The sequence below is a fragment of the Oncorhynchus clarkii genome, chromosome 14 (assembly GCF_045791955.1).
Source record: "Oncorhynchus clarkii lewisi isolate Uvic-CL-2024 chromosome 14, UVic_Ocla_1.0, whole genome shotgun sequence".
In the NCBI taxonomy this organism is placed as follows: Eukaryota; Metazoa; Chordata; class Actinopteri; order Salmoniformes; family Salmonidae; genus Oncorhynchus; species Oncorhynchus clarkii.
The window spans coordinates 26,165,213-26,191,068 of NC_092160.1; the positions used below are offsets into that span (position 1 = coordinate 26,165,213).

At 47.1% G+C, this 25,856-nt stretch overlaps 1 protein-coding gene across 1 annotated transcript in view; it reads left to right on the forward strand.

Moving 5' to 3' along the window:
* Nucleotides 1–22: 22 nt before the first annotated feature.
* The window catches only part of LOC139366450 (autophagy-related protein 2 homolog A-like), a 28,965-nt gene continuing 3,131 nt past the window's right edge, over nt 23–25,856 (forward strand). Inside the window, exons 1-35 of the mRNA XM_071103945.1 lie at nt 23–549; nt 965–1,127; nt 2,879–3,028; nt 3,313–3,415; nt 3,697–3,835; nt 4,714–4,971; nt 5,103–5,202; nt 5,413–5,583; nt 5,839–6,021; nt 6,102–6,345; nt 6,531–6,672; nt 6,793–6,891; nt 7,027–7,185; nt 9,012–9,285; nt 9,379–9,451; nt 9,617–9,785; nt 10,236–10,372; nt 10,482–10,606; nt 10,835–10,989; nt 11,193–11,343; nt 11,531–11,715; nt 11,842–11,922; nt 12,039–12,145; nt 12,241–12,404; nt 12,583–12,659; nt 12,798–12,968; nt 15,407–15,533; nt 15,909–16,135; nt 16,266–16,495; nt 20,924–21,059; nt 21,300–21,530; nt 23,917–24,103; nt 25,281–25,446; nt 25,536–25,605; nt 25,704–25,786. Coding sequence (XP_070960046.1) covers nt 379–549; nt 965–1,127; nt 2,879–3,028; nt 3,313–3,415; nt 3,697–3,835; nt 4,714–4,971; nt 5,103–5,202; nt 5,413–5,583; nt 5,839–6,021; nt 6,102–6,345; nt 6,531–6,672; nt 6,793–6,891; nt 7,027–7,185; nt 9,012–9,285; nt 9,379–9,451; nt 9,617–9,785; nt 10,236–10,372; nt 10,482–10,606; nt 10,835–10,989; nt 11,193–11,343; nt 11,531–11,715; nt 11,842–11,922; nt 12,039–12,145; nt 12,241–12,404; nt 12,583–12,659; nt 12,798–12,968; nt 15,407–15,533; nt 15,909–16,135; nt 16,266–16,495; nt 20,924–21,059; nt 21,300–21,530; nt 23,917–24,103; nt 25,281–25,446; nt 25,536–25,605; nt 25,704–25,786 — 5,408 coding nt within the window. The 5' untranslated portion in view covers nt 23–378. The remainder of the gene's footprint in view (nt 550–964; nt 1,128–2,878; nt 3,029–3,312; nt 3,416–3,696; nt 3,836–4,713; nt 4,972–5,102; nt 5,203–5,412; nt 5,584–5,838; nt 6,022–6,101; nt 6,346–6,530; nt 6,673–6,792; nt 6,892–7,026; nt 7,186–9,011; nt 9,286–9,378; nt 9,452–9,616; nt 9,786–10,235; nt 10,373–10,481; nt 10,607–10,834; nt 10,990–11,192; nt 11,344–11,530; nt 11,716–11,841; nt 11,923–12,038; nt 12,146–12,240; nt 12,405–12,582; nt 12,660–12,797; nt 12,969–15,406; nt 15,534–15,908; nt 16,136–16,265; nt 16,496–20,923; nt 21,060–21,299; nt 21,531–23,916; nt 24,104–25,280; nt 25,447–25,535; nt 25,606–25,703; nt 25,787–25,856) is intronic.

Here is a 25,856-nt window from a genome sequence, read left to right on the forward strand (position 1 = left end):
CGGCTTTTGCGACTGATGACGCAATGACGCAGCGCCGTCCCCACCATACATTCAGTTCAAGTATGAAAACAATAAACAACCCTGAGAAACGGGAGATATGCAAGAAGATCTGTCGTCCAGTTTCGACAGAAATACAGCTAAAAGATTAACTGGAACAACCATAGACGAGTTGAACGTTCTGTAAAACGACGTTGGACTCATCGGTCCTGACACAAAGGATTTCCGAGAGACGGCTTTCCCTTAGCTCCTTCTAGCTAGCCATGTAGCTCGTTCTTCATTAGTACACTTTGCTTTCTTTGTTATGCAGTTGCCAGAGGACTGTTTTCGCATTCGTTTTCCTCCGTCTCTTCGCTCCCTCACCCTGAACTTGCTGGCCCTATGTCTCGCTGGCTTTTCCCCTGGTCAGGCTCAATCAAGAAGCGGGCCTGTCGGTACCTCTTACAGCATTACCTCGGTCACTTCTTGCAAGAACGACTGAGTTTGGAACAGTTAAGTTTGGACCTGTACAATGGTAGTGGTGTCATCAAAGAAATCAACATTGACGTTTGGGTAAGTTAGTGAAAGTAGTACGGTCGTTTAACTGTCGGAACAACTGGTTGCTTTTGTGTATTCCCATGCACCCTGGTCCTCAACTAACTTATTTCGCAATTTCAAGACCTGAACATAACAACAATCAACGTCATATCCTCGCTTCTCGTGAGTTCAAGGAACAGCCGTTCCGAGATATTTTTGTCAGCATCTAATTGGAAAATCACCTCATCCAGTGTCGCTGCAGTTCAGTTGAAATATATATGACCAAGTTATACTTAGGTCTTGCAAACGCATTCACTTTCAATCAGCAGAACAGACAAACCCATTGCCCTAAGCCATTTCCACCAGCTGTTTATTGTAGGACACGTTTCTTTTTCCAACATCTTCCAGTCATCTCTTAATTTCTCATCACACCTCCTTCCCTCTCCCCCAGGCGGTCAACAAACACTTGGAGTCTCTTGGGGCTCCATTTGAGATTGTGGATGGGTTTGTGAGCAGCATAGAGGTGACAATTCCCTGGTCAGCTCTTGTCACCGACCACTGCACCCTCGTCATCTCAGGCCTTCAGATAACATGCAGACCCAAGTACAGGAGCAGTAAGTCTCAGCCTGACAGCCAGTCTACCTGACTAATGAGATCTTTGTTATTACCATGTTATTGTATCAGCTCCTGTTCCTGTCACTGCCGCAGGCCTGTCAGGTTCAGGAAGGAAGTTGTGGTAACCATTGATTAGCAACCTTTTAGAATGTTATTGTTTTATTTATTTATTTATTTTATTTTACCTTTATTTAACCAGGTAGGCAAGTTGAGAACAAGTTCTCATTTACAATTGCGACCTGGCCAAGATAAAGCAAAGCAGTTCGACAGATACAACGACACAGAGTTACACATGGAGTAAAACAAACATACAGCCAATAATACAGTATAAACAAGTCTATATACAATGTGAGCAAATGAGGTGAGAAGGGAGGTAAAGGCAAAAAAGGCCATGGTGGCAAGGTAAATACAATATAGCAAGTACAACACTGGAATGGTAGTTTTGCAATGGAAGAATGTGCAAAGTAGAAATAAAAATAATGGGGTGCAAAGGAGCAAAATAAATAAATAAATTAAATACAGTTGGGAAAGAGGTAGTTGTTTGGGCTAAATTATAGGTGGGCTATGTACAGGTGCAGTAATCTGTGAGCTGCTCTGACAGTTGGTGCTTAAAGCTAGTGAGGGAGATAAGTGTTTCCAGTTTCAGAGATTTTTGTAGTTCGTTCCAGTCATTGGCAGCAGAGAACTGGAAAGAGAGGCGGCCAAAGAAATAATTGGTTTTGGGGGTGACTAGAGAGATATACCTGCTGGAGCGTGTGCTACAGGTGGGAGATGCTATGGTGACCAGCGAGCTGAGATAATGGGGGACTTTACCTAGCAGGGTCTTGTAGATGACATGGAGCCAGTGGGTTTGGCGACGAGTATGAAGCGAGGGCCAGCCAATGAGAGCGTACAGGTCGCAATGGTGGGTAGTATATGGGGCTTTGGTGACAAAACGGATTGCACTGTGATAGACTGCATCCAATTTGTTGAGTAGGGTATTGGAGGCTATTTTGTAAATGACATCGCCAAAGTCGAGGATTGGTAGGATGGTCAGTTTTACAAGGGTATGTTTGGCAGCATGAGTGAAGGATGCTTTGTTGCGAAATAGGAAGCCAATTCTAGATTTAACTTTGGATTGGAGATGTTTGATATGGGTCTGGAAGGAGAGTTTACAGTCTAACCAGACACCTAAGTATTTGTAGTTGTCCACGTATTCTAAGTCAGAGCCGTCCAGAGTAGTGATGTTGGACAGGCGGATAGGTGCAGGTAGCGATCGGTTGAAGAGCATGCATTTAGTTTTACTTGTATTTAAGAGCAATTGGAGGCCACGGAAGGAGAGTTGTATGGCATTGAAGCTTGCCTGGAGGGTTGTTAACACAGTGTCCAAAGAAGGGCCGGAAGTATACAGAATGGTGTCGTCTGCGTAGAGGTGGATCAGAGACTCACCAGCAGCAAGAGCGACCTCATTGATGTATACAGAGAAGAGAGTCGGTCCAAGAATTGAACCATGTGGCACCCCCATAGAGACTGCCAGAGGTCCGGACAACAGACCCTCCGATTTGACACACTGAACTCTATCAGAGAAGTAGTTGGTGAACCAGGCGAGGCAATCATTTGAGAAACCAAGGCTGTTGTCAACAAAGACAAATACAGTAATGTCTAGTACTAGCTAACCATTTGTTGTAAATGCCTGAGACATCTTACACTATCCCATGCTCAACATTTCTCAGAGCCAGCTGAATCATGCCTTGTTTTTGTTTAATTGTAGGTGGGGGGTTGGACTCCCAGGGCTGGTCCACATGCATGACCTCCAGCATGCAGCTGGCCCAGGAGTGTCTAAAGGACCCCCCTGAGGCGTCAGAGGAGCCGCCCGCTCCACTGGAGGGCCTGGAGATGTTTGCACAAACTATTGAGACAGGTGAGTCACTGGGTAGGCCTTGTTTGTGTGTGTGTGTGGGGGGGGCAGAGACTATTTTAAAGTTGTCATTATTGTTCCTGTACTGTCCCCAGTGGTTGGTTAGTGCCTTCTTCTGAAGATAACAACTTTTCCTGTAATTTTCAAACTGTGCAGTCAAAGTAATGTACTGTCAATTCCAAACTTGTGAGATAAGGACTGATATCATATCACTGGTGTCCCTTCTGGTTTCTTTGTGACCAATATGCTTAGTGATAACGGATGTCCTTGTTTGTGTTATGTTGCAGTCCTGCGTCGGATCAAAGTCACCCTCCTGGACACCATCGTCCGAATCGAGCACCAGCCCCTGAACATGGAGACGGGCATTGCCTTAGAGGTGCACATCAAACGGTATGTTGGTTCTCACCACACTGACATTCTTACACTGCCTGTGTTGGTCTGTCCACCTGACCAGTTTAGAAGTCAGGAAGGACAGGAGATGAGATGAGGAAACACTTCTGTCTCAGGATTTGTCTGTAGATCTAAAGAGAACATCTGAATCTCGGAGAAGCTTCACTATCTTTAGTAGAGCTTATGTGTGTGGTGGGTGTTTTGGCTGAGGTTGAAGGTAATATAGTGTTATTGTGCTGAGTGCTCTGCCCCCGGTGGCTGTGTGGTGTGCTGCGCTGCAGGCTGGAGTACTGTGACGAGGCAGTGAGGGACCCCAGCCAGACGGTGCCTGTAGACATCCACCAGCCACCTGCCTTCCTGCACAAGATCCTCCAGCTCAGCTCTGTTCAACTGCTGTACGAGACCACCGGAGGGCCCCAGGTAACACGCACAGTTTTAAATTGACCACGGCACTTATAAACCCACTCATGTACACACACTCTCACCTGCATATACTCAAGTTTGATCCCAATATAACACACACATCTTTTAGAAATGAAATATCCACTTATAGATACTCACATAAACTCATATTTCCTCTCACAGTCCCCCTAGTGGCTAGCTGACAGACTTAAAGGACAGATCACTCACCTGACCGACCTTCTGTCTGCCCTTTCCTTCACAGGGTCCTTTAAGCGGTTAACCATGGTAATCATCCTCTCCTTCACAGGGTCCTTTAAGCGGTTAACCATGGTAATCATCCTCTCCTTCACAGGGTCCTTTAAGCGGTTAACCATGGTAATCATCCTCTCCTTCATAGGGTCCTTTAAGCGGTTAACCATGGTAATCATCCTCTCCTTCACAGGGTCCTTTAAGTGGTTAACCATGGTAATCATCCTCTCCTTCACAGGGTCCTTTAAGCGGTTAACCATGGTAATCATCCTCTCCTTCACAGGGTCCTTTAAGCGGTTAACCATGGTAATCATCCTCTCCTTCACAGGGTCCTTTAAGCGGTTAACCATGGTAATTATCCTCTCCTTCACAGGGTCCTTTAAGCGGTTAACCATGGTAATCATCCTCTCCTTCACAGGGTCCTTTAAGCGGTTATTAACCATGGTAATCATCCTCTCCTTCACAGGGTCCTTTAAGCAGTTAACCATGGTAATTATCCTCTCCTTCACAGGGTCCTTTAAGCTTTTAACCATGGTAATTATCCTCTCCTTCACAGGGTCCTTTAAGCGGTTAAATCATGGTAATTATCCTCTCCTTCACAGGGTCCTTTAAGCGGTTAACCATGGTAATTATCCTCTCCTTCACAGGGTCCTTTCAGAGCGGACACCACTGGCTCAGCCTCAGCCAGCGAGGAGGAGGAAGGTGTTGAGGAGGAGGAGGAGGGTGTTGAGGAGGAGGAGGGTGTTGAGGAGGAGGAGGAAGGTGTTGAAGAGGAGGAGGAAGGTGGTGAGGAGGAGGAAGATGACCCTCCAGCCGTCCAGCAGCCCCTCCTCATCGGCAGCTGCTCTGGCTTCATGGAGACCACGGTCAAGATCAAACAGAACGACATGCTGCCTGGACCTAAGGTGTGTGTGTTTCAGTGGATTTGTTCAGTTCCTTCCTGTGTTCACTTAAGTTTTTAAGAACCTCTTGTTTTGCTTTGGTCCTTTTGTTCTGTCACTGTTATTACAGCCACTTGTATCTCCTTATCTTTCAGTTGGAGCTGGATGGGAAGGTGGGGTGCCTCCACCTGCTGCTCTCCCCAGACCAGATCACTCACCTGACCGACCTTCTGTCTGCCCTCTGCATCGACACAGGTGAGTAAGGAAACTGGTTACCTGTTTCTCCCCACCTGCATTCCACATGTCTTAGTTCCACATCCTCATGTCATTGACAGTGGAACAAAACTCTGTTCACTGAACACACTTTGTTTGGATCCACATTTTAGTGTCTTTTAACCATGCACATCTTCATCCACACTGTGTACTGCTGATCCTGTATGAATTCCTCCCTGTCTATCCTACCAGAGCCTAAGCCCAGTGGTGCTGGAGTTCACAGCCGTCCCCTGGACTCTGAGGACCTGCGTCTGATAGAGGAGGACTTGAGCAAACAGTTGAGCTCCAGCCCCGGAGATAGAGATCCGGACTGGGACGAAGAGCCTGACATGGAGCCCTACCTCACCGGTCTGGAGAACGGGGGTATGTGGAGAGGGTAGCTAAAGAGTTGGAATGCAATATGGAGGCTAGTGAAGGTTGCGGTGACAGGGGTTGTATTAGCTTTGTGGTGACCCACATTCTGCAGGACACGTGTACAGTAGTCTGCTGCTGCATCATGTTCTGTGAGAGCTTGGTTGAACTTGACATGTGAAGCATAGTGCTCCTTCTCTCTGTTTACTCACTTGCTGTCTCGGTCTCTTGCTCTCTATCTCCTCCCTCTCTCATTCTCTCTCTCAGATATGTTCTTCTCCATGGGTCCTGGTATGACTAGCAGTGTGACGTCCGCGCGCTCTCTCTCCGACAGCATGGCGTCGTCTACACACAGCCAGGCTAGCTACGCCCAGGGCCTACCACAGGGTCCCAGGCATTATCCTGTACCAGGATCACTATCCAGCCTGCCACATTGTAGCAGAATACCAGGTAACACTCACACTTTCTTGTACACATTTTACAGATAACAAAAACTATACAACTTATCTTATTAACCCCTCCTCCTCCAGAGCGAAGTAGCCAATCAGAGCCACTGAAGCCAGAGGTGTTGCTCCGCCTCTCGCTTGGCGGGCTCACCCTAACCCTACTGGAGCAGGACCCGCCCCCCGGGCCGGACGCAGCTTCCTCATTGGCCCAGGTGTCTCAGGTGTTCTTCCGGGAGCTGGCCTTCTTCAAAGACAGCATGTTCAGCGAGAGAGACTTCCACCACCTCAGGGCTAGCTTCGCTAAAGCCTGCCCCCACTCACACCTCAGGTAAAAACACACAATAGCCTCTTCAACATTGGCCACCACTCCTCAGATAAATCAACAGACCTGCCCTACATATCAATAAATAATCCTTATTTTGCTCTCTCTCTCATATCTCGCTCTCCATCTCTGTCCCCTTTTCTCGCTCTCCATCTCTGTCCCCTTCTCTCTCTGTCTCTCTCTCCTCTCAGGATGACTGGAGCAGCGGTACAGGTGGCGTGTGAGATGCGCAGTGCAGGTCGCCACTCTCGTGCTGTGACCTCTGACCTGTCCTTCAGTAGGCTAGAGCTGCTCGAGTGTCTCTGGGAGCCAGGAAAGCCCCAATACACTGAGGTAGGAAAGGGGCTGTTATTTGAGATGATCTGAGGGCTTCAACACAACATTCCACATGATACAGTGTGCTGCAGCATGGGCTAGCATTGCCCAGGATATAACTCTTCCCACCTTCTCTAGTTGCTCCACTTCCAGCGTGCTGGGATGTTCACAGTGGGAGCTACAGCCAGACCCTGTGCACAGCTACACTACAGTCTCACAGAGAAACACCTGCGCAAGGTAAACCAGGACAGTGTGTGTTTGTGTCAGTTGAACATGTTCAAAAGCTAATATGTAATTGTTTCAGTCTGTTTTGGTCGAATCTGTTAACCTGCTACCCCCTCCTCCTGACATGTCAATGACTCTGTATTGCAGGGGAGGCAGCGTGTTCTGCGTAGAGACAGTGTAGTGAGGGTAGAGTTGGGAGAGCTGAGTGCTGAGTTGGACCTGGACATACTGAGTCGACTGGAGTCTCTGAGCAGAGCCTGCAGCCACTGTCCCACACAGACAGGAGGAGGACCCGTCCACACACAGGTAAACACTTAGCAAGCCACCAGCCACTAAGAGGACCCGTCCGTCCACACACGGGTAAACACTTAGCAAGCCACCAGCCACTAAGAGGAGCCGTCCACACACGGGTAAACACTTAGCAAGCCACCAGCCACTAAGAGGACCCGTCCATACACAGGTAAACACTTAGCAAGCCACCAGCCACTAAGAGGACCCGTCCACACACGGGTAAACACTTAGCAAGCCACCAGCCCTAAGAGGACCCGTCCACACACGGGTAAACACTTAGCAAGCCACCAGCCACTAAGAGGACTCGTCCATACACAGGTAAACACTTAGCAAGCCACCAGCCACTAAGAGGACCCGTCCACACACGGGTAAACACTTAGCAAGCCACCAGCCACTAAGAGGACCCGTCCACACACGGGTAAACACTTAGCAAGCCACCAGCCACTAAGAGGACCCGTCCGTCCATACACAGGTAAACACTTAGCAAGCCACCAGCCACTAAGAGGACCCGTCCATACACAGGTAAACACTTAGCAAGCCACCAGCCACTAAGAGGACCCGTCCATACACAGGTAAACACTTAGCAAGCCACCAGCCACTAAGAGGACCCGTCCGTCCATACACAGGTAAACACTTAGCAAGCCACCAGCCCACCCGTCCATACACAGGTAAACACTTAGCAAGCCACCAGCCACTAAGAGGACCCGTCCATACACAGGTAAACACTTAGCAAGCCACCAGCCACTAAGAGGACCCGTCCATACACAGGTAAACACTTAGCAAGCCACCAGCCACTAAGAGGACCCGTCCATACACAGGTAAACACTTAGCAAGCCACCAGCCACTAAGAGGACCCGTCCATACACAGGTAAACACTTAGCAAGCCACCAGCCACTAAGAGGACCCGTCCACACACAGGACACTTAGTAGCAAGCCACCAGCCACTAAGAGGACCCGTCCATACACAGGTAAACACTTAGCAAGCCACCAGCCACTAAGAGGACCCGTCCATACACAGGTAAACACTTAGCAAGCCACCAGCCACTAAGAGGACCCGTCCATACACAGGTAAACACTTAGCAAGCCACCAGCCACTAAGAGGACCCGTCCATACACGGGTAAACACTTAGCAAGCCACCAGCCACTAAGAGGACCCGTCCACACACGGGTAAACACTTAGCAAGCCACCAGCCACTAAGAGGACCCGTCCATACACAGGTAAACACTTAGCAAGCCACCAGCCACTAAGAGGACCCGTCCATACACGGGTAAACACTTAGCAAGCCACCAGCCACTAAGAGGACCCGTCCACACACGGGTAAACACTTAGCAAGCCACCAGCCACTAAGAGGACCCGTCCATACACAGGTAAACACTTAGCAAGCCACCAGCCACTAAGAGGACCCGTCCACACACGGGTAAACACTTAGCAAGCCACCAGCCACTAAGAGGACCCGTCCATACACAGGTAAACACTTAGCAAGCCACCAGCCACTAAGAGGACCCGTCCACACACGGGTAATTACTTAGCAAGCCACCAGCCACTATGAGGACCCGTCCATACACAGGTAAACACTTAGCAAGCCACCAGCCACTAAGAGGACCCGTCCACACACAGGTAATTACTTAGCAAGCCACCAGCCACTAAGAGGACCCGTCCATACACGGGTAAACACTTAGCAAGCCACCAGCCACTAAGAGGACCCGTCCATACACGGGTAAACACTTAGCAAGCCACCAGCCACTAAGAGGTGCCATTTGATCACAATTGAAGTAAAATTTCAGGTTTGCTTAATGTTTACGATTGTTTATCTTTGAACATTCTTCTCTCCGTCTCTCAGCCCCAGAGCAGTGAGCTGCACTCCTCTCTCTCCCTCCTCTCGCCCCACGCCATCCTCAAGCTCCGCTTCCCCATCCCGGACCTCCGGCCGTACCCCCTCCGACGCCCGCCTTCCCAGAGGTCCGTGCGGCAAGAGAACCTGGTGCTGGAGCTGTGTGACCTGGATATCCGCTCCCAGGAGGGCCCTGACCTACAGCCGGATCTCCATGCACCCCCTGGCCCCTCCCATGGCTCCCTCACACAGCTACTGGAGGCCAGCTTCAGTGACATGCACGGTGAGGAACACACACACACAGTCAAATATACACACAAACAACAACAAAAGTAACACTCGCATTTTGAGAAATTGTTTGTTCATTGTCTCTCAGGAACGTATGAGGGCTGGGAGGGAGGTTCCTTCCCCTGTATCAGAGTCAAGAAGAGTCAAGACTCCATGGCCAAGTGAGTGTGTTTCCGGAACATGTATTTTAGTGGAGTTCGTTTCACTTACTGTGTCACTTGGCTGTGTAGATTTAATGTGTTTCAGAAGTCAACGTTGCACATCAACCTACTGTATAGTTTACATCTGTCTCTTTCTTCTATCTATCTCTCCCTCCCTCTCTCCAGGCTGTCAGTGCGTGTGAGGGGAGGAGAGGGTCTGGGGTCAGGGTTGGGGGGGTTAGGGGTGGGTCTGATGAGGGACCTGGGATCCATGTCGTTTGAGAACCCCTGTGAACTCCGAGAGAAGACCAGCTCTCCCTTCTCCTCCAACCGCACCATGTTCGAGACTGAGGAGGTACCGCACCATCCCATCACAAACACCTAGACTCCTCTCTCACCCCCGGCCGTCCCTCTCTCACCCCCCCGGCCGTCCCTCTCTCACCCCCCCGGCCGTCCCTCTCTCACCCCCCCGGCCGTCCCTCTCTCACCCCCCCGGCCGTCCCTCTCTCACCCCCCCGGCCGTCCCTCTCTCACCCCCCCGGCCGTCCCTCTCTCACCCCCCCGGCCGTCCCTCTCTCACCCCCCCGGCCGTCCCTCTCTCACCCCCCCGGCCGTCCCTCTCTCACCCCCCCGGCCGTCCCTCTCTCACCCCCGGCCGTCCCTCTCACACCCCCGGCCGGCCCTCTCTGGACCAGTTTTCAGTTTCTCTCACACAATCACTTCCTAAAGATGTTGGTTTTATTTGCCCCATTTTCTGGAAGTTTCAGTCTAACCTTTCCTCATTGCCCCTCTCTCCTCCTCTCAGATGGTGATCCCAGCAGACCCAGAGGAGATGCAACAGTTCCAGTCTCAGTGTGTGTCTCAGTGTGTAGTAGATGTCTCTCTGCCCCTGGCCTACATCTTCCTGCCCAGCAAACAGGCCTTCCAGAGTGTCTACAACAGGTGTGTGTCTCTCTTTTTCTGCTCGGTTGCTTATTTGTTGACACCATTTTACATGGCTTTTTTTCTGCTCTTTCCCTTCGTCCTCCTCTCTCCTTTTCCATCCCTGTAGGATCAATAATGACCTGTTGATGTGGGAAGCCTCTCCCCCCTCAGACCCTAAGAGTGATCACAGCCCCCAACACCGTCGCCAAGACAATGACTATTTCCATCTTTGCAAGTCTGCCTTCAAACTAGGTGAGACCCCCATACTGAGACTTGTAAACCACTTCAAACTGGTCAGACAGAATTGGGTCACCTCTGTGTAGCAACTTGTTAATGTCTTTAGTCTATTTAAAGCTCTGATTTTAAACTGGCTTGCCAAGTGGTATGTGTTGTGCAACTCTTTAGTCAGCACCCCTGTAGACCATGTGAAATGTGTTGTTGCTCAGCAGTTCTATAACTGTGACGTTTCTGGTCCCTCAGACTCGGAGGAGGAGGAGGAAGATGCTCAGTTCTACACAGCCAGTGTATCAGCCAGATGCGGGCAGTCGGAGCCCCGCCCTAACCACAACCTCAGCTTGCTCTCCCTCACCGTCATCATAGGGAAGGGCCGCCTCCAAGCCATGACGGACAGCAAGGTGAGCAAATAATGAACCAGCTACATCTTACAATGGTTAGCTTTTGGTTCTACAATGGTAGAGATTTTGGTTCTTGGTTCAAATCCTGACTGGACCTTACTGCCTGAAGGAACGATATTATTACACAAATTGAATGTATGTGTGTACTATGATTCTTCTAAGGAAGACGTATAAAAAATAGTTTCCTGTTTCGCCTCCTTCAGGGAGAGACAGGAAGTCAGGAGGACCGGTGTCACGGGGAGCTCATGTTGGACCTGGAAGGGGGAAAGATGTTCAGTGTGGCGCAGCATCAGAACAACCCCCATCTCAGCTTCCTGTGCTTGGAGAGCAGGAGGGTGGAGCTTTACCACAAAGGTGAGTGGAATGGCTCTGTGATATCATGGTTTAGCTCTGATAGTACCTTCCTAATCACATGTAGTAGTGTGACAATCTATGTGTTTTCATGTAGATTGTTTTTAGCCATGAGCTAATCTCTTCTAAATGACTGACAGCCCTTACCTCTTTCCTTTCTGGTCACTCACCCTTTTCCTCCCCCTCGCAGCTGTAGTGAAAGACTCCCCCGTCCCCAGGCGGTTAGAAATGCCCAGCTTCACTCCCCCAGGGCATCTGGACCCTACCATTTACCCCACAGAGGTGGGGGTGAGCAGTGTGAGTGGCAGGGAGACTGAGGTCCACATGTTATCCACGGCTTTCAAAATAACCCTGGACCCTCAGAGGAACGTCAAGGTAGCATTCATATCTTCTCATTAATTTTTTGAATATCACCGTTTGATTGCGCTTGTAAGTTATCTGTGCTTGTGATTTGGAGAGAAATATCACTGACTTAATTCTGTGTTTGTGTGTGTTTCACAGGAGTTCCTGGTTGCCCTTCGTCTCCATGGCGCCACTATGCGACATCAGATGGCACAGACCAATCACAGCTGGCACGAACAGGTATGGGGGAAATGGGGGATCCTAATGCATACCAGAGCAGAGAAGCTTCAGACACATATCATGATTTGACTGCGTGGGGTGTGTTTGGTTAGTGAGGCTGTGTTTCTTCATGACAGCTGGTTGATTTTCTGGATGTCGTTGATGACCCGATCCTGGGCTATACATCTCCTGCAGTTATTACCGTCCTACACACACACCTGGCCACCTGTGCCGTGGACTACAGGTACACACACACCAGATCTACATATGTGGACAAAGGTAGATAATAAATGAACATAATAATGATTGTTCACTTCTCTTCGTGTCTCTGTCTCTCAGGCCCTTGTATCTTCCATTGAGGGTGTTGTTCACAGCAGAATCCTTCTCTCTGTCGAGTAACATCATCGTAGACACGGCCACCTTTCACCTCAGGTTTATCCTGGATGACTCTGCACTGTATCTCTCTGATAAATGTGAAAGTGATGTTGTGGACCTGAGACGAGGTATGCCACACGATTAACTGTACCGCGTGTGTACATCTGCATCTGAGTGTGTGTTCAATTCTAACGCCTCCTCTCTCTCTCTGTCTCTCTGTCTCTCTCTGTCTCTCTCTCTGTCTCTCTGTCTCTCTCGTCTCTCTCTCTCTCTCTCTCTCTCTCTCTCTGTCTCTCCCCCCCTCAGACTATGTGTGTGTGCTGGACATTGATCTGCTGGAGCTGGCCATTACCACATGGAAAGGCAGTGATAAAGGGAAACTGGTAAGTTCTTAGCCTGCCAATTTTGTGTGATTTATATATCTGTCTGTGTGTTTGAACTTAAGAGACTGTTGTTCTCAAATCTACGCGGTCTTCCTTTCTGCTCTGCTCCGCTCCAATCCCCTCCTCTCTCTCTCCCAGTCCCAGCCTCTGTTTGAGCTGCGTTGCTCCAACAACGTGGTCCACCTCCACACCTGTGCTGACTCCTGTGCTGCCCTGGTCAACATGCTGCAGTACCTGGTCTCCCAGGGAGACCTGCACCCGCCCCCCCGACAAACATCACCCACTGAGATCGCGGGACAGAAACTGCCGGTAAGACAGACAGACCCGTATTTATTATGGATCCCCATTACTCTTCCTTGGATCTGGCAAAATGTTTACAGTATGTTTGTTGTCTTCAGTCCTCACTGTTCCAGAAGGTGCATTTTTATACTGTGTGTATAGTGCGTATGTTATCGTGTGTGTATGCATGTGTCTGTGCCTATGTTTGTGTGTCTTCACAGTCCTCATTGTTCCATTAGGTGTATTTTTACCTGCTTTTTAAATCTGATTCTACTTCTTGCATCAGTTAACTGATGTGGAATAGAGTTCCATGTAGTCATGGATCTATGCAGTACTGTGCGCCTCCCATAGTCTGTTCTGGACTTGGGGACTGTGAAGAGATCTCTGGTGGCATGTCTTGTGGGGTGTGCATGGGTGTCTGAGCTGTGTTCCAGTAGTTTAGACAGACAGCTCAGTGCATTCAACATGTCAATATCTCCCATAAATACAAGTAGTGATGAAGTCAATCTCTCCTCTACTTTGAGCCAGGAGAGATTGACATGCATGTTATTAATATTAGATCTATATGAACATTCAAGGGCCAGCCGTGCTGCCCTGTTCTGAGTTAATTGCACTTTCCCTAAGTCCCTCTTTGTGGCACCTGACCACATGACTGAACAGTAGTCAAGGTGCGACAAAACTAGGGCCTGCAGGACCTGCCTTGTTGATAGTGTTGTTCAGAAGGTAGAGCATCACTTTATTATAGACAGACTTCTCCCCATCTTAGTTACTGTTGTATCAACATGTTTTAACCATGACAGTTTACAATCCAGGGTTACTCCAAGCAGTTTAGTTCTCAACTTGTTCAATTTCCACATTATTCATTACAAGATTTATTTCAGGGGTTTAGGGTTTAGTGAATGTATTTTGGACAAATCAATGCTTTTAGTATTTTGAAGTATTTAGGACTAACGTATTCCTCCCATCCTGAAACTACCTGTAGCACTTTAATTGTTAGTCATTTCAGTAGCTGTATTAGCTGATGTGTTGAGTCATCCACATAAATACACACACTGGCTTTACTTTTTCCAGCTGCAGACTATGACCGATAATGTTTAAAGCCGCGCAGAAGTCTAACAAAACAGCCGCCCACAATTTTTTGATCATCAATTTCTCTCAGCCAATTATCAGTCATTTGTGTAAGTGCTGTGTTTGTTTAATGTCCTTCCCTATAAGCGTGTTGAAAGTATGTTGTCAATTTGTCTACTGTTCTTGGGTAGCGGAATGACTTTTGCTTCCCTCCAGGACTGTGGTCACACGCTCTCTAGTAGGCTTAGATTGAAGATGTGGCAAATAGGAGTGGCAATATCGTCCGCTATTATCCTCAGTAATTCTCCATCCAAGTTGTCAGACCCCGGTGGCTTGTCATTCATTGTTGATAGACAACAATAATTTGTTCACCTCTTCCACACTCACTTTATGGGTTTCAAAATTACAATTATTGTCTTTCATAATTTGGTCAGATATACTTGGATGTGTAGTGTAAGCGTTTGTTGCTGTCATGTCATGCCTAAGTTTGCTAATCGTGCCAATGAAAAAAAACATTAAAGTAGTTAGCAATGACAGTCAGTTTTGTGATGAATCTGATTCAATGAATGACGGAGCTGAGTTGTATTTTTTCCCCAAAATATAATTGAAGGCTCTCTGAAGCTTTTTACTGTCCTTCTTTGTCATTTTTCTTTTGTTTCATAGTGTAGTTTCTTCTTTTAATTCCATATATTCACATGATTTCTCAATTTGCAGTATGTTTGCCAATTGGTTGTGCAGCCAGACTTATTTGCCATTCCCTTTTCCTCATCCCTCTCAACCATACAATTCCACAGAGATTTAACAGTTTTTACAGTCATTTTCATAATGAGTGCATGCTTATTAGTAACTGGGATAAGCTATGTCTGCTTGCTCCTCATTACACACCACGGACCAACAAATATTCTTTACAACAACAATATAGGAATCACTACAAAACCTATTGAATGACCTCTTATACAGTATATTAGGCCCAGCCTTTGTAACTTTGGTTTTCCTAGAGATGGCTACTATATTGTGATCACTACATCCTATGGATCTGGATACGGCTTTAAAGCACATTTCTGCAGCATTAGTAAAGATGTGATCAATACATGTGGATGGTTTCATTCCTGTGCTGTTTATATACATTAGACTATATACTACAACTGAAGAGATTGAAACTGTGGAGCGGCAGAATAGGAGACTGACTCCACTAGCGTAAACTTTCTATTGCAGGGACGAGCAACTTCAGTCCTCAAGGGCCTGATTGGTGTCACACTTTTGCCCCAGCTAACACACCGGACTCCAATTATCAACTAATCGTGATCTTCAGTTTCAGAATTTAGTTATTTGAATCTCAACCCCTGAGGACTGGAGTTGTCCATCCCTGATCTGTTGTCTGTGTTTACGTGTCGTGTTAGTTGTCAGAAAGTCCCGCCTCCTTGCCACCCTGCCCTCCAGCTGAGACTGCTGAGATCAACCAGTGCGATCTCCTTGATGCTTTGATTGACACCGAGAGGAGCCATCCAGATGAGGATATGGACTCGGGTAAAATGGGCTTTTAAGTGACAGTGTAGTATACAGCATCTCTCTAGATATAACATTTTACATTTTCGTCATTTAGATCAGTGTTTCCCAACTCAGGTTCTCCAATACCCAAAACAGAGCAAATTTTTTATGTAGCCCCGGAGAAGCACACCTGATTCAACTAATCATCGAGCCCTCGATGAGTTGAATCAGGTGAGTTTGTCTGTGTCTACATAAAAAACGGCTTCTGTTGGGGGGACTGTAGTTGGGAAACACTGATTTAGCGGATGCTCTTAGCCAGAGCGACTTACAGTCCTCTATATACATATAATAGATATTAAATAGAGGATGGTGATCACTCCTGGATATGTGGAATATTTCCTTGTGTGTTTCCAGGTTCTCCCACAGTCCCACGGGGCTCACCTGTCTCTGTCTACTTGTTCCCCGGGGAGGCTCCCAAGCTCCCCCCACCTGTTGTCATTAACGGGGAGGAGTCAGAGCTTGACGGACTGGTGGCGACAGCCACTGAGGTGCAGGCAGATATGATGTCAGAGGAGGGCTCTGAGTGTTCAGAGGACAACGAGGACTTCTGCATCCTAGAGGCTCCTGGGATGGGTATACCTGTGCGTCTCTATTTCATCTTCATCCCCCTCATCTCGCCATACTACTTACTCGTAGTTCACATGGAATTGAATTATGCAACATGAAGTACTAAACCTATTCTGGTGTCCATGTTCGTCAATTCACCCTCAGCCCAGAGACGGGGAGCCCATGGTGACGGTGCTAACTGAGGGTCCTATCAGGGTGAGGGAGGGCCACTTCTCCCGACCGCGGGGCAGCTCTGACCTGCTGCGGGCCCCCAGCCACTTCCCTATCCCCCAGAGCAGGGTGGTGCTACGAGAGGTGTCTGTTGTCTGGCATCTGTACGGCGGGAGAGATTTCGGGGGCAAGGCCATGTCTACACACACGCAGCATGGAAACAGGTGCCCATACACACGTATACAGACAAATGCACAGAATTATAATTAATAATGGCACCGGAGGGGGTGGCTGCTGTTTTACGGGCTCCTAACCAACAGTGATATTTAGTTGTTTTTTTTGCCCTCCCCCCAATTCTCTCTCTCTACATAGATTTATGACTTTACGACAGGTTATAAATACCTGGTAGAAACTGCCATGCAGTATTGAGAGAGTCTACCAGAACAAATAACTTATTTTGTTCAAAATTCCTAATCCCCAAAATGGCAGAAATAAACAATATTTCTATATTTTTGAGAATGTTGGATTGGCTTAAGGGACAGTTATGATCTCATGAAGGACAGGAAACACACAACTGTATCTCTTAAAGTGTACATTTCCCAGCTGTCAGTTTTACATCTAAATATTGAGAAAAATATGTGATTAAACATGAAACTATTTGTGAAAAGATGTAATGTGATGTTAACCTTCTAAATGAGAGTATGGATTTTCATGTAAAGATTAACTAGTCAGTGGCCACACCCCCATGAACCCAGACATCACATGAATTGTCATGGACAGCCCTTTTCTCTGAAGTGTATAAAACCACCCGTGACGAAATGTACATTTCATGCCAAAGAAACCCACCGTAAGCAGGACGTCTCGAATGGTTAAGAAGTCAGAGAACACCGGGACGGAGTTCCCACGTTGGAATGGCTACAATTCTATATGCCATCAGAGACCATACAGCTGTAGTTTGGCTACACGGCTGGAAGTGGTTAAACTCAGACTATAGATCACTACAGAATAGGAGCAAATCTTAGACGTATAATTACTAGTCTGCAGCTAGAAATGACGTAAGTCTAGAACGAGAACACCAACAACCACCGAAGCATCTATCTATGAGAACCTTTCCGAATGGTACTCTGAAGTATCCATTCTAAACACCGACAACCACAAAAGATTGTGACTTCTGGGAAAGTTAACCAGAGACTGTGATGAACTCAACAGGAGAGACAGTAACGACGTCTAAGTGTAAATATGTACATTGCAATTTCTTTCAGAATGAGTGGCCATTCATGTGCAAAGGATTAGCATTTCAATTAATATAATTATAGACTGTGTGTTGTGAATCCATTTAGTCTTTCCCGCTCTTTCTCAGACCCCACCCATTTCCTTTGTCTACCAAGCCGTCTATCGACTTAGCCCACTAGGGATTTTCCATCATTGTTAGTAACCAATATCTACTGTTTGTTTGATGTATTTCTGTGATTAGTTAGTTAGTAAATAAATAATTTAGCCAATTTATATATTGCTGATTCATTATGGAAACTAGGGTTCGTGCTGATAACCAAGAATTTTAAGACGTTTGGAATGAGACTAATGAAAATTAATAATTCATTAATGATGACTTATTGATCAGATATTAAAATATCTGAAGAGTTATATTCTAAAAATTATAACTTTAATCAACATTTTCCTTGGTGACCTGACTTCCTAGTTAATTAATGTTTACATGATTAGTTTAATCACGTAATAATTAAACCTAGAGAATTGATTTGATAAAATAAGTCTTCACATTTAATGATAGTCACAGACACAACACTCATTTTGTACATAGTGTTGCTACTACCATCTCTTATGACCAAAAAGATCTTCTGGACATCAGAACAGTGATTACTCACCTCGAACTGAACAAAGATGTATTTATTTTTTCATGAGTCCGACGTGAAGGATATACTACTTTGTCAAGACAAGGCCCAAATCGCTGTTAACAGCGTGAAGAAAAGGGAGAGGAGGGCGGGGTGTCTTGTAAGAATTCGTAGACAAGTAGGGAAACCACCACTACCCTCCGTATGATTGTACGTTTTCCAATAATTGGGAAACAAACTGGACGATCTACAATTAAGACTATCCTACCAATGGGTTGTGTGTCTATTTGTCAACTGCTGGTGCACAATGTTTAATATTAAAGAAGTCTTGAGGTAGAATACCTCATGATAAGCTATAGAGCACACTATCTACCGAGAGAGTTCACATCTATATTATTCGTAGCCGTCTATTTACCACCACAAACCGATGCCGATACGAAGACTGCACTCAACGAGCGGTGTAAGGCTATAAGCAAACAAGAAAATGCTCATCCAGAAGCGGCGCTCCTAGTGGCCGGGGATTTTAATGCAGGCAAACTTAAATATGCTTTACCTCATTTCTACCAGCATGTCACATGTGCAACCAGAGGAAAAAGCTCTAGACCACCTTCACTCCGCACAGAGACTCATACAAAGCTCTCCCTTGCCCTCCATTTGGCAAATCTGACCATAATTCTATCCTCCTGCTTACAAGCAAAAACTAAAGCAGGAAGTACCAGTGACTCGCTCAATACGGAAGTGGTCAGATGATGCAGATGCTACGCTAGAGGACTGTTTTGCTAGCACAGACTGGAATATGTTCCGGGATTCATCCGATGGCATTGAGGAGTACACCACCTCAGTCACCGGCTTCATCAATAAGTGCATCGATTTCCCAACCATACACTATGGATTACAGGCAACATTCGCACCGAGCTAAAGGCTAGAGCAGCCGCTTTCAAGGAGCAGGACACTAATCCGTACGCTTATAAGAAATCCCGCTATGCCCTCCGACGAACCATCAAACAGGCAAAGCGTCAGTACAAGACTAAGATTGAATGCTAATACACATGTGGCAGGGCTCGAAAAATATTAGACTACAAAGGGAAACTCAGCCGCGATCTGCCCTGTGATGTGAGCCTACCAGACGAGCTTACATGCCTTTTTTATGCTCACTTTGAGGCAAGAAACACTGAAGCATGCATGAGCGCACCAGCTGTTCTGGACGACTGTGTGATCTCGCTCTCCATAGCCGATGTGAGCAAGACCTTTTAAACAGGTCAACATTCACAAAGCCACGGGGCCAGACGGATTACCAGGATGTGTACTCAAAGCATGCACGGACCTTCAAAGCACGGACCTTCAAAGCACGCAAGTGTCTTCAGACATTTTCAACCTCTCCCTGACCAAGTCTGTAATACCTACTTGTTTCAAACAGACCACCATAGTCTCTGTGCCCAAGAAAGCAAAGGTAACCTGACTAAAAGTTTACCGACCCGTAGCACTCACGTCGGTAGCCATGAAGTACTTTGCAAGGCTGGTCATGGCTCACATCAACACTATCATGATGGAAACCCTAGACCCACTCCAATTCGCATACCGCCCCAACAAATCCACAGATGACGCAATCTCTATCACACTCCACACTGCCCTTTCCCATCTGGACAAAAGGAACACCTATGTGAGAATGCTGTTCATTGACTATAGCTCAGCGTTCAACACCATGTTGCCAACAAAGCTCATTACTAAGCTAACGACCCTGGGACTAAACACCTCCCTCTGCAACTGGATCCTGGACTTCCTGACGGGCCACCCCCAGGTGGTAAGGGTAGGCAACAACACATCTGCCACGCTGATCCTCAACACTGGGGCCCCTCAGGGGTGTGTGCTTAGTCCCCTCCTGTACTCTCTGTTCACCCACGACTGCAAGGCCAAACACCATCATTATGTTTGCTGACGACAACAGTGGTGTAGGCCTGATCACCGACAACGATGACAAGCCTATAGGGAGGAGGTCAGAGACCTGGCTGTGTGGTGCCAGGACAACAACCTCTCCCTCAAATGTGAGCAAGATAAAGGAGCTGATCGTGGAATATAGGATAAGGAGGGTCGAACAGGCCCCCATTAACATCGGCGGGGCTGAAGTGGAGCGGGTCGAGAGTTTCAAGTCCCTTGGTGTCCACATCACCAACAAACTATCATGGTCCAAACACACCAAGACAGATGTGAAGAGGGCACTACAAAACCTTTTCCCCCTCAGACTGAATAGATTTGGCATGGGTCCTCAGATCTTCAAAAGGTTTTACAGCTGCACCATCGAGAGCATCCTGACCGGTTGCATCACCGCCTGGTATGGCAACTGCTCGGCATCTGACCGTAAGGTGCTACAGAGGGTAGTGCGTGCGGCCCAGTACATCATTGGGGCCAAGCTTCCTGCCATCCAGGACCTATATACTAGACAGTGTCAGAGGAAGGCCCAAAAAATTGTGAGACTCCTATCACCCAAGTCATAGACTCTTCTCTCTGCTACCGCATGGCAAGCGGTGCCGGAGCACCAAGTCTAGGACCAAGAGGCTCCTTAACAGCTTCTACCCCGAAGCCATAAGACTGCTGAACAATTAATCAAATTCCCCCCAACCCCCTCTGTTTTTACACTGCTGCTACTCGCTGTTTATTATCTATGCATAGTAATTTTATAAATTATCTTTTCTTAAATTTGTATTCTTTGCACACACAACCTAGCAACAGGCACTTGAATTTGTAAGATTTCTCTCTTAATGATCATCAAGCTCCTTTCTACCTCCTTCCCCCCTCTCTCTCTAGGGGTCGCTCTGTCCCCTCTGGGATGCGTGGGTCCCCGTCCCGCTCCGCTGCTCCGTCACGGCCACAGAATTCTTGGCGTTGGGCTGGAGGTGGTGGACGACAACACAACCTGCTCATGGAGATCCAGCTCACCAAGGTAGGGAGACTGTATGTACTGTGTGTGCACAAGGTGTGTCCATACAGTACTCTAAAGATATTGTTTGCCTTTTGATTTTTTTTTCTCTGTACAAAATGGAAAGCTAATTCATTCCCCCCCCATCGTAAGGATATGTTCAGTTGGAGTGTAGTATAAATGTCAACCGATGCTTTTGTTAACGTGGAGACAGCAAAAAGCTACAACTGGTACTATTAGTTAAATGTGCCATTCCTATTCCAGGTGAGCTTCCAGCACGAGTCGTATCCGGTGGTGGTGTCTGCGGCTGGGCCGTGTCAGGAGGGAGGGGTGCCTGGGGTGGGGGTTGGCGCGGTGGGCGAGCAGCCTCTGTCCCGCCAGGTGTTCATCGTTCAGGAGCTGGAGATACGCGATCGCCTGGCCTCGTCCCAGCTCAACAAGTTCCTCTACCTGTACACAAGCGAGAGCATGCCCCGCAGAGCACACTCCAACATGGTGAGAGAAGAGGCTTTTTATAGCCATTTATCATTATTTACTTTTTGTTGTGAAAATCAGTTTTTAACAATGATTTTAATTTTGTGGAATTATAAGCTTTTTCAAACAGAAATTTGCATCCTGTAGCTCTAACTCCAAAACGTTCTAGGACACTGTAAAGTCCATGGAGAATAAGAGCACCTCCTCCCAGCAGCCACTGCACTGAGGCTAGAAAACACTGTCACCACCGATAAATCCACCATAATCTAGAATTTCAATAAGCATTTCTCTACGGCTGGCCATGCTTTCCTCCTGGCTACCCCAACCCCGGCCAGCAGCTCCGCACCCCCCACAGCTACTTGCCCAAGCCTCCCCAGCTTCTCCTTCACCCAAATCCAGATAGTAGATGTTCTGAAAGGGCTGCAAAACCTGGACCCGTACAAATCAGCTGGGCTAGACAATCTGGACCCTCTCTTTCTAAAATTATCCGCCGCCATTGTTGCAACCACTATTACTAGTCTGTTCAACCTCTTTCGTATCCTCCGAGATTCCTAAAGGTTGGAAAGCAGCCTCGGTCATCCCCCTCTTCAAAGGAGGAGACACTCTAGACCCAAACTGTTATAGACTTATATCCGCCCTGCCCTTCTAAAGACCATTTCGAATCCCACCGTACCTTCTCCGCTGTGCTATCTGGTTTCTGAGCTGGTCATGGGTGCACCTCAGCCACGCTCAAGGTACTTAACGATATCATAACCACCATTGATAAAAGACGGTACTGTGCAGCCGTATTCATCGACCTGGCCAAGGCTTTCGACTCTGTCAATCACCGTATTCTTATCAGCAGACTCAACAGCCTTGGTTTCTCAAATGACTGCCTCGTCTGGTTCACCAACTACTTCTCAGACAGAGTTCAGTGTGTCAAATCGGAGGGCCTGTTGTCCGGACCTCTGGCAGTCTCTATGGGGGTGCCACAGGGTTCAATTCCCGGGCCGACTCTTTTCTCTGTATATATAAATGATGTCCCTCTTGCTGCGGGTGATTCCTTGATCCACCTCTACGCAAACGACACCATTGTGTATACATCTGGCCCTTTGGACACTGTGTTAACAAACCTCCAAACGAGCTTCAATGCCGTACAACACTCCTTCCGTGGCCTCCAACTGCTCTTAAACGCTAGTAAAACTAAATGCATGCTCTTCAACCGATCGCTACCTGCCCAACTAGCATCACTACTCTTGACGGTTCTGACTTAGAATATGTGGACAACTACAAATACATAGGTGTCTGGCTAGACTGTAAACTCTCCTTCCAGACTCATATTATGCATCTCCAATCCAAAATTAAATCTAGAATCGGCTGCCTATTTCACAACAAAGCCTCCTTCACTTACGCTGCCAAACATACCCTCATAAAACTGACTATCCTACCGATCCTCGACGATGTCATTTACAAAATAGCCTCCAACACTCTAGTCTATCACAGTGCCATCCGTTTTGTAACCAAAGCCCCGTATACCACCCACCACTGCGACCTGTATGCTCTCGTCGGCTGGCCCTCGCTACATATTCGTTGTCAGACCCACCGGCTCCAGGTCATCTACCGTATATCACAAAAGTGAGTACACCCCTCACATTTTTGTAAATAGGAGTATATATTTTCTTGTGACAACACTGAAGAAATGACACTTTGCTACAATGTAAAGTAGTGAGTGTACAGCTTGTATAACAAAATAACTCAACACACAGCCATTAATGTCTAAACCGCTGACAACAAAAGTGAGTACACCCCTAGGTGAAAATGTCCAAATTGGGCCCAATTAGCCATGTGCTCCAGCAGGTATATCTCACTGGTCATCCCCAAAGCTAACACCCACTTTGGCCGCCTTTCCTTCCAGTTCTCTGCTGCCAATGACTGGAACTAATTGCAAAAATTGCTGAAGTTGGAAACCTATATCTCCCTCACTAACTTTCAGCATCAGCTATCTGAGCAGCTTACCGATTGCTGCAGCTGTACACAGCCCATCTGTAAATAGCCCACCCAACTACCTACCTCATCCCCCATATTGTTTTTTGCTCTTTTGCACACCAGTATTTCTACTTGCACATCATCATCTGCACATCTATCACTCCTGTGTTAATTTGCTAAATTGTAATTACTTCACTACTATGGCCTATTTATTGCCTTACCTCCTCACTCCATTTGCACACACTGTATATAGACTTTTCTATTGTGTTATTGATTGTACTTTTGTTTTATTCCATGTGTAACTGTTGTTTTTTGTCGCACTGCTCTGCTTTATCTAGGCCAGGTCGCAGTTGTAAATGAGAACTTGTTCTCAACTGGCCTACCTGGTTAAATAAAGGTGAAATTTAAAAAAAATAAAGTCTTCTATGTTTGTGTGTCCCAGTTAACAGTGAAGGCCCTGCAGGTGTGTCCAGACTCAGGTGTAGGTGGTCCAGAGTGTTGTTTAAGAATCAGCCTCCTCCCCCTCCGACTCAACATCGACCAGGATGCCTTGTTCTTCCTGAAGGATTTCTTCAGTAGTCTGGCTGCTGGAGTTAACCCCTACCTGCCTATGGATCCTGCAGCTGAGGGTGAGCACCATCACTGTGTTTTTTTGTACTCTACAAAAAAGCTTTTGACTGCTCAGGTCACATGGATCAGGAAAACAGTCATACATAGCATTAATTTGTGGTGCTCTGTATCATACACTATATATACAAAAGTATGTGAACACCCCTTCAAATTAGTGGATTAGGTTATTTCAGCCTCACCCGTTGCTGACAGGTGTATAAAACCGAGCACACAGCCATGCAATCTCCATAGACAAACATTGTTAGTAAAATGGCCTTATTGAACAGCTCAGTGACATTCAACGTGGCACTGTCATAGGATGCCACCTTTCCAACAAGTCAGTTCGTCTCATTTCTGCCCTGCTAGAGCTGCCCCGGTCAACTGTAGGTGCTGTTATTGTGAAGTGGAAACATCTAGGAGCGACAACGGCTCAGCCACGAAGTGGTAGGCCACACAGGCTCACAGAACGTGACCGCCAAGTGCTGTAGGGTATAGCATGTAAAAATCGTCTGTCCTTGGTTGCAACACTCACTAACAAGTTCCAAAATGCCCTGGAAGCAACACCAGCACAATAAATGTTAGTTGGAAACCCATTTAATAAAGCTCCCATGGTCAAGCAGCCGCATATAAGCCTAAGATAACCATATGAAATGCCAAGCATCGGCTAGAGTGGTGTAAAGCTTAATGCTATTAGACTCTTGGAGCAGTGGAAACGCGTTCTCTGAAGTGATGAATCACGTTTCATCATCTGGCAGTCCAACGGACAAATCTGGATTTGGCAGATGCCATGAAGAATTCGACCTGCCCAAATGCAGCGCCAACTGTAAAGTTTGGTAGAGGAGGAATAACGGTCTCGGGCTGTTTTTCATGGTTCGGGCTAGGCCCCTTATTTCCAGTGAAGGGAAAACTTAACTACAGCATACAATGACATTCTAGACAATTCTGTGCTTCCCCAAACTGTTGGCACAAATTTGTGAGGCCCTTTCCTGTTTCAGCATGTTAATGTCCCTGGGCACAAAGTGAGGTCCATGCTGAAATGGTTTGTCGAGCCTCCTGAGTGGCGCAGTGGTCTAAAGCACTGCATCACAGTGTTGCGGCATCACTACAGCCTGGGGTTCGTTCCCAGTGTATATGTCCTCCTCAACCACTCAATATTTTCTCCTATTTTATTCATTTTCTCTCTCTGTCCTCTCACAGTGAAGACAGACCCTTCTCAGAAGCCCACTGAAGATGGGGTCATTGGCACGGAGACCACTTCTGGTCTGGGTCCTGACCTCACTGCTTCTGTAGAAACCACCTATAGTGAGCAGAGCTCCTCGTCCTCTGGCTCCACCTCTTCCACTGATCAGCCAATCTACTTCCGGTAATTACTAACTTAATCCTCCCAAAAAGTATTAAAAAAACAGTATTTCGAATGCGTCAATTATTTATTCATTGTCTTTCCTTTCTAAGGGAGTTCCGTTTCACCTCTGAAGTCCCTATCTGGCTGGACTACCAGGGCAAGCATGTGGTCATTGAGCAGGTGAAAGGACATTTTAACTGTGATGCTTTGTCAGTGAACTCATCTCTGTGGTTATGTTATGTCACACACTTGACCTTTGCACTGTGATTTTTTCCTAGGGAACGTTTGCAGGGATTCTTATTGGTCTGGCCCAGCTGAATTGCTCTGAACTGAAGCTGAAGAGACTTTGCTGCCGACACGGGTACAACAACACTAACTGTGGGGTTTCTGTGGCGTCTGAAGCAAGTGTCTTTTTCATAACACTTTTCTCT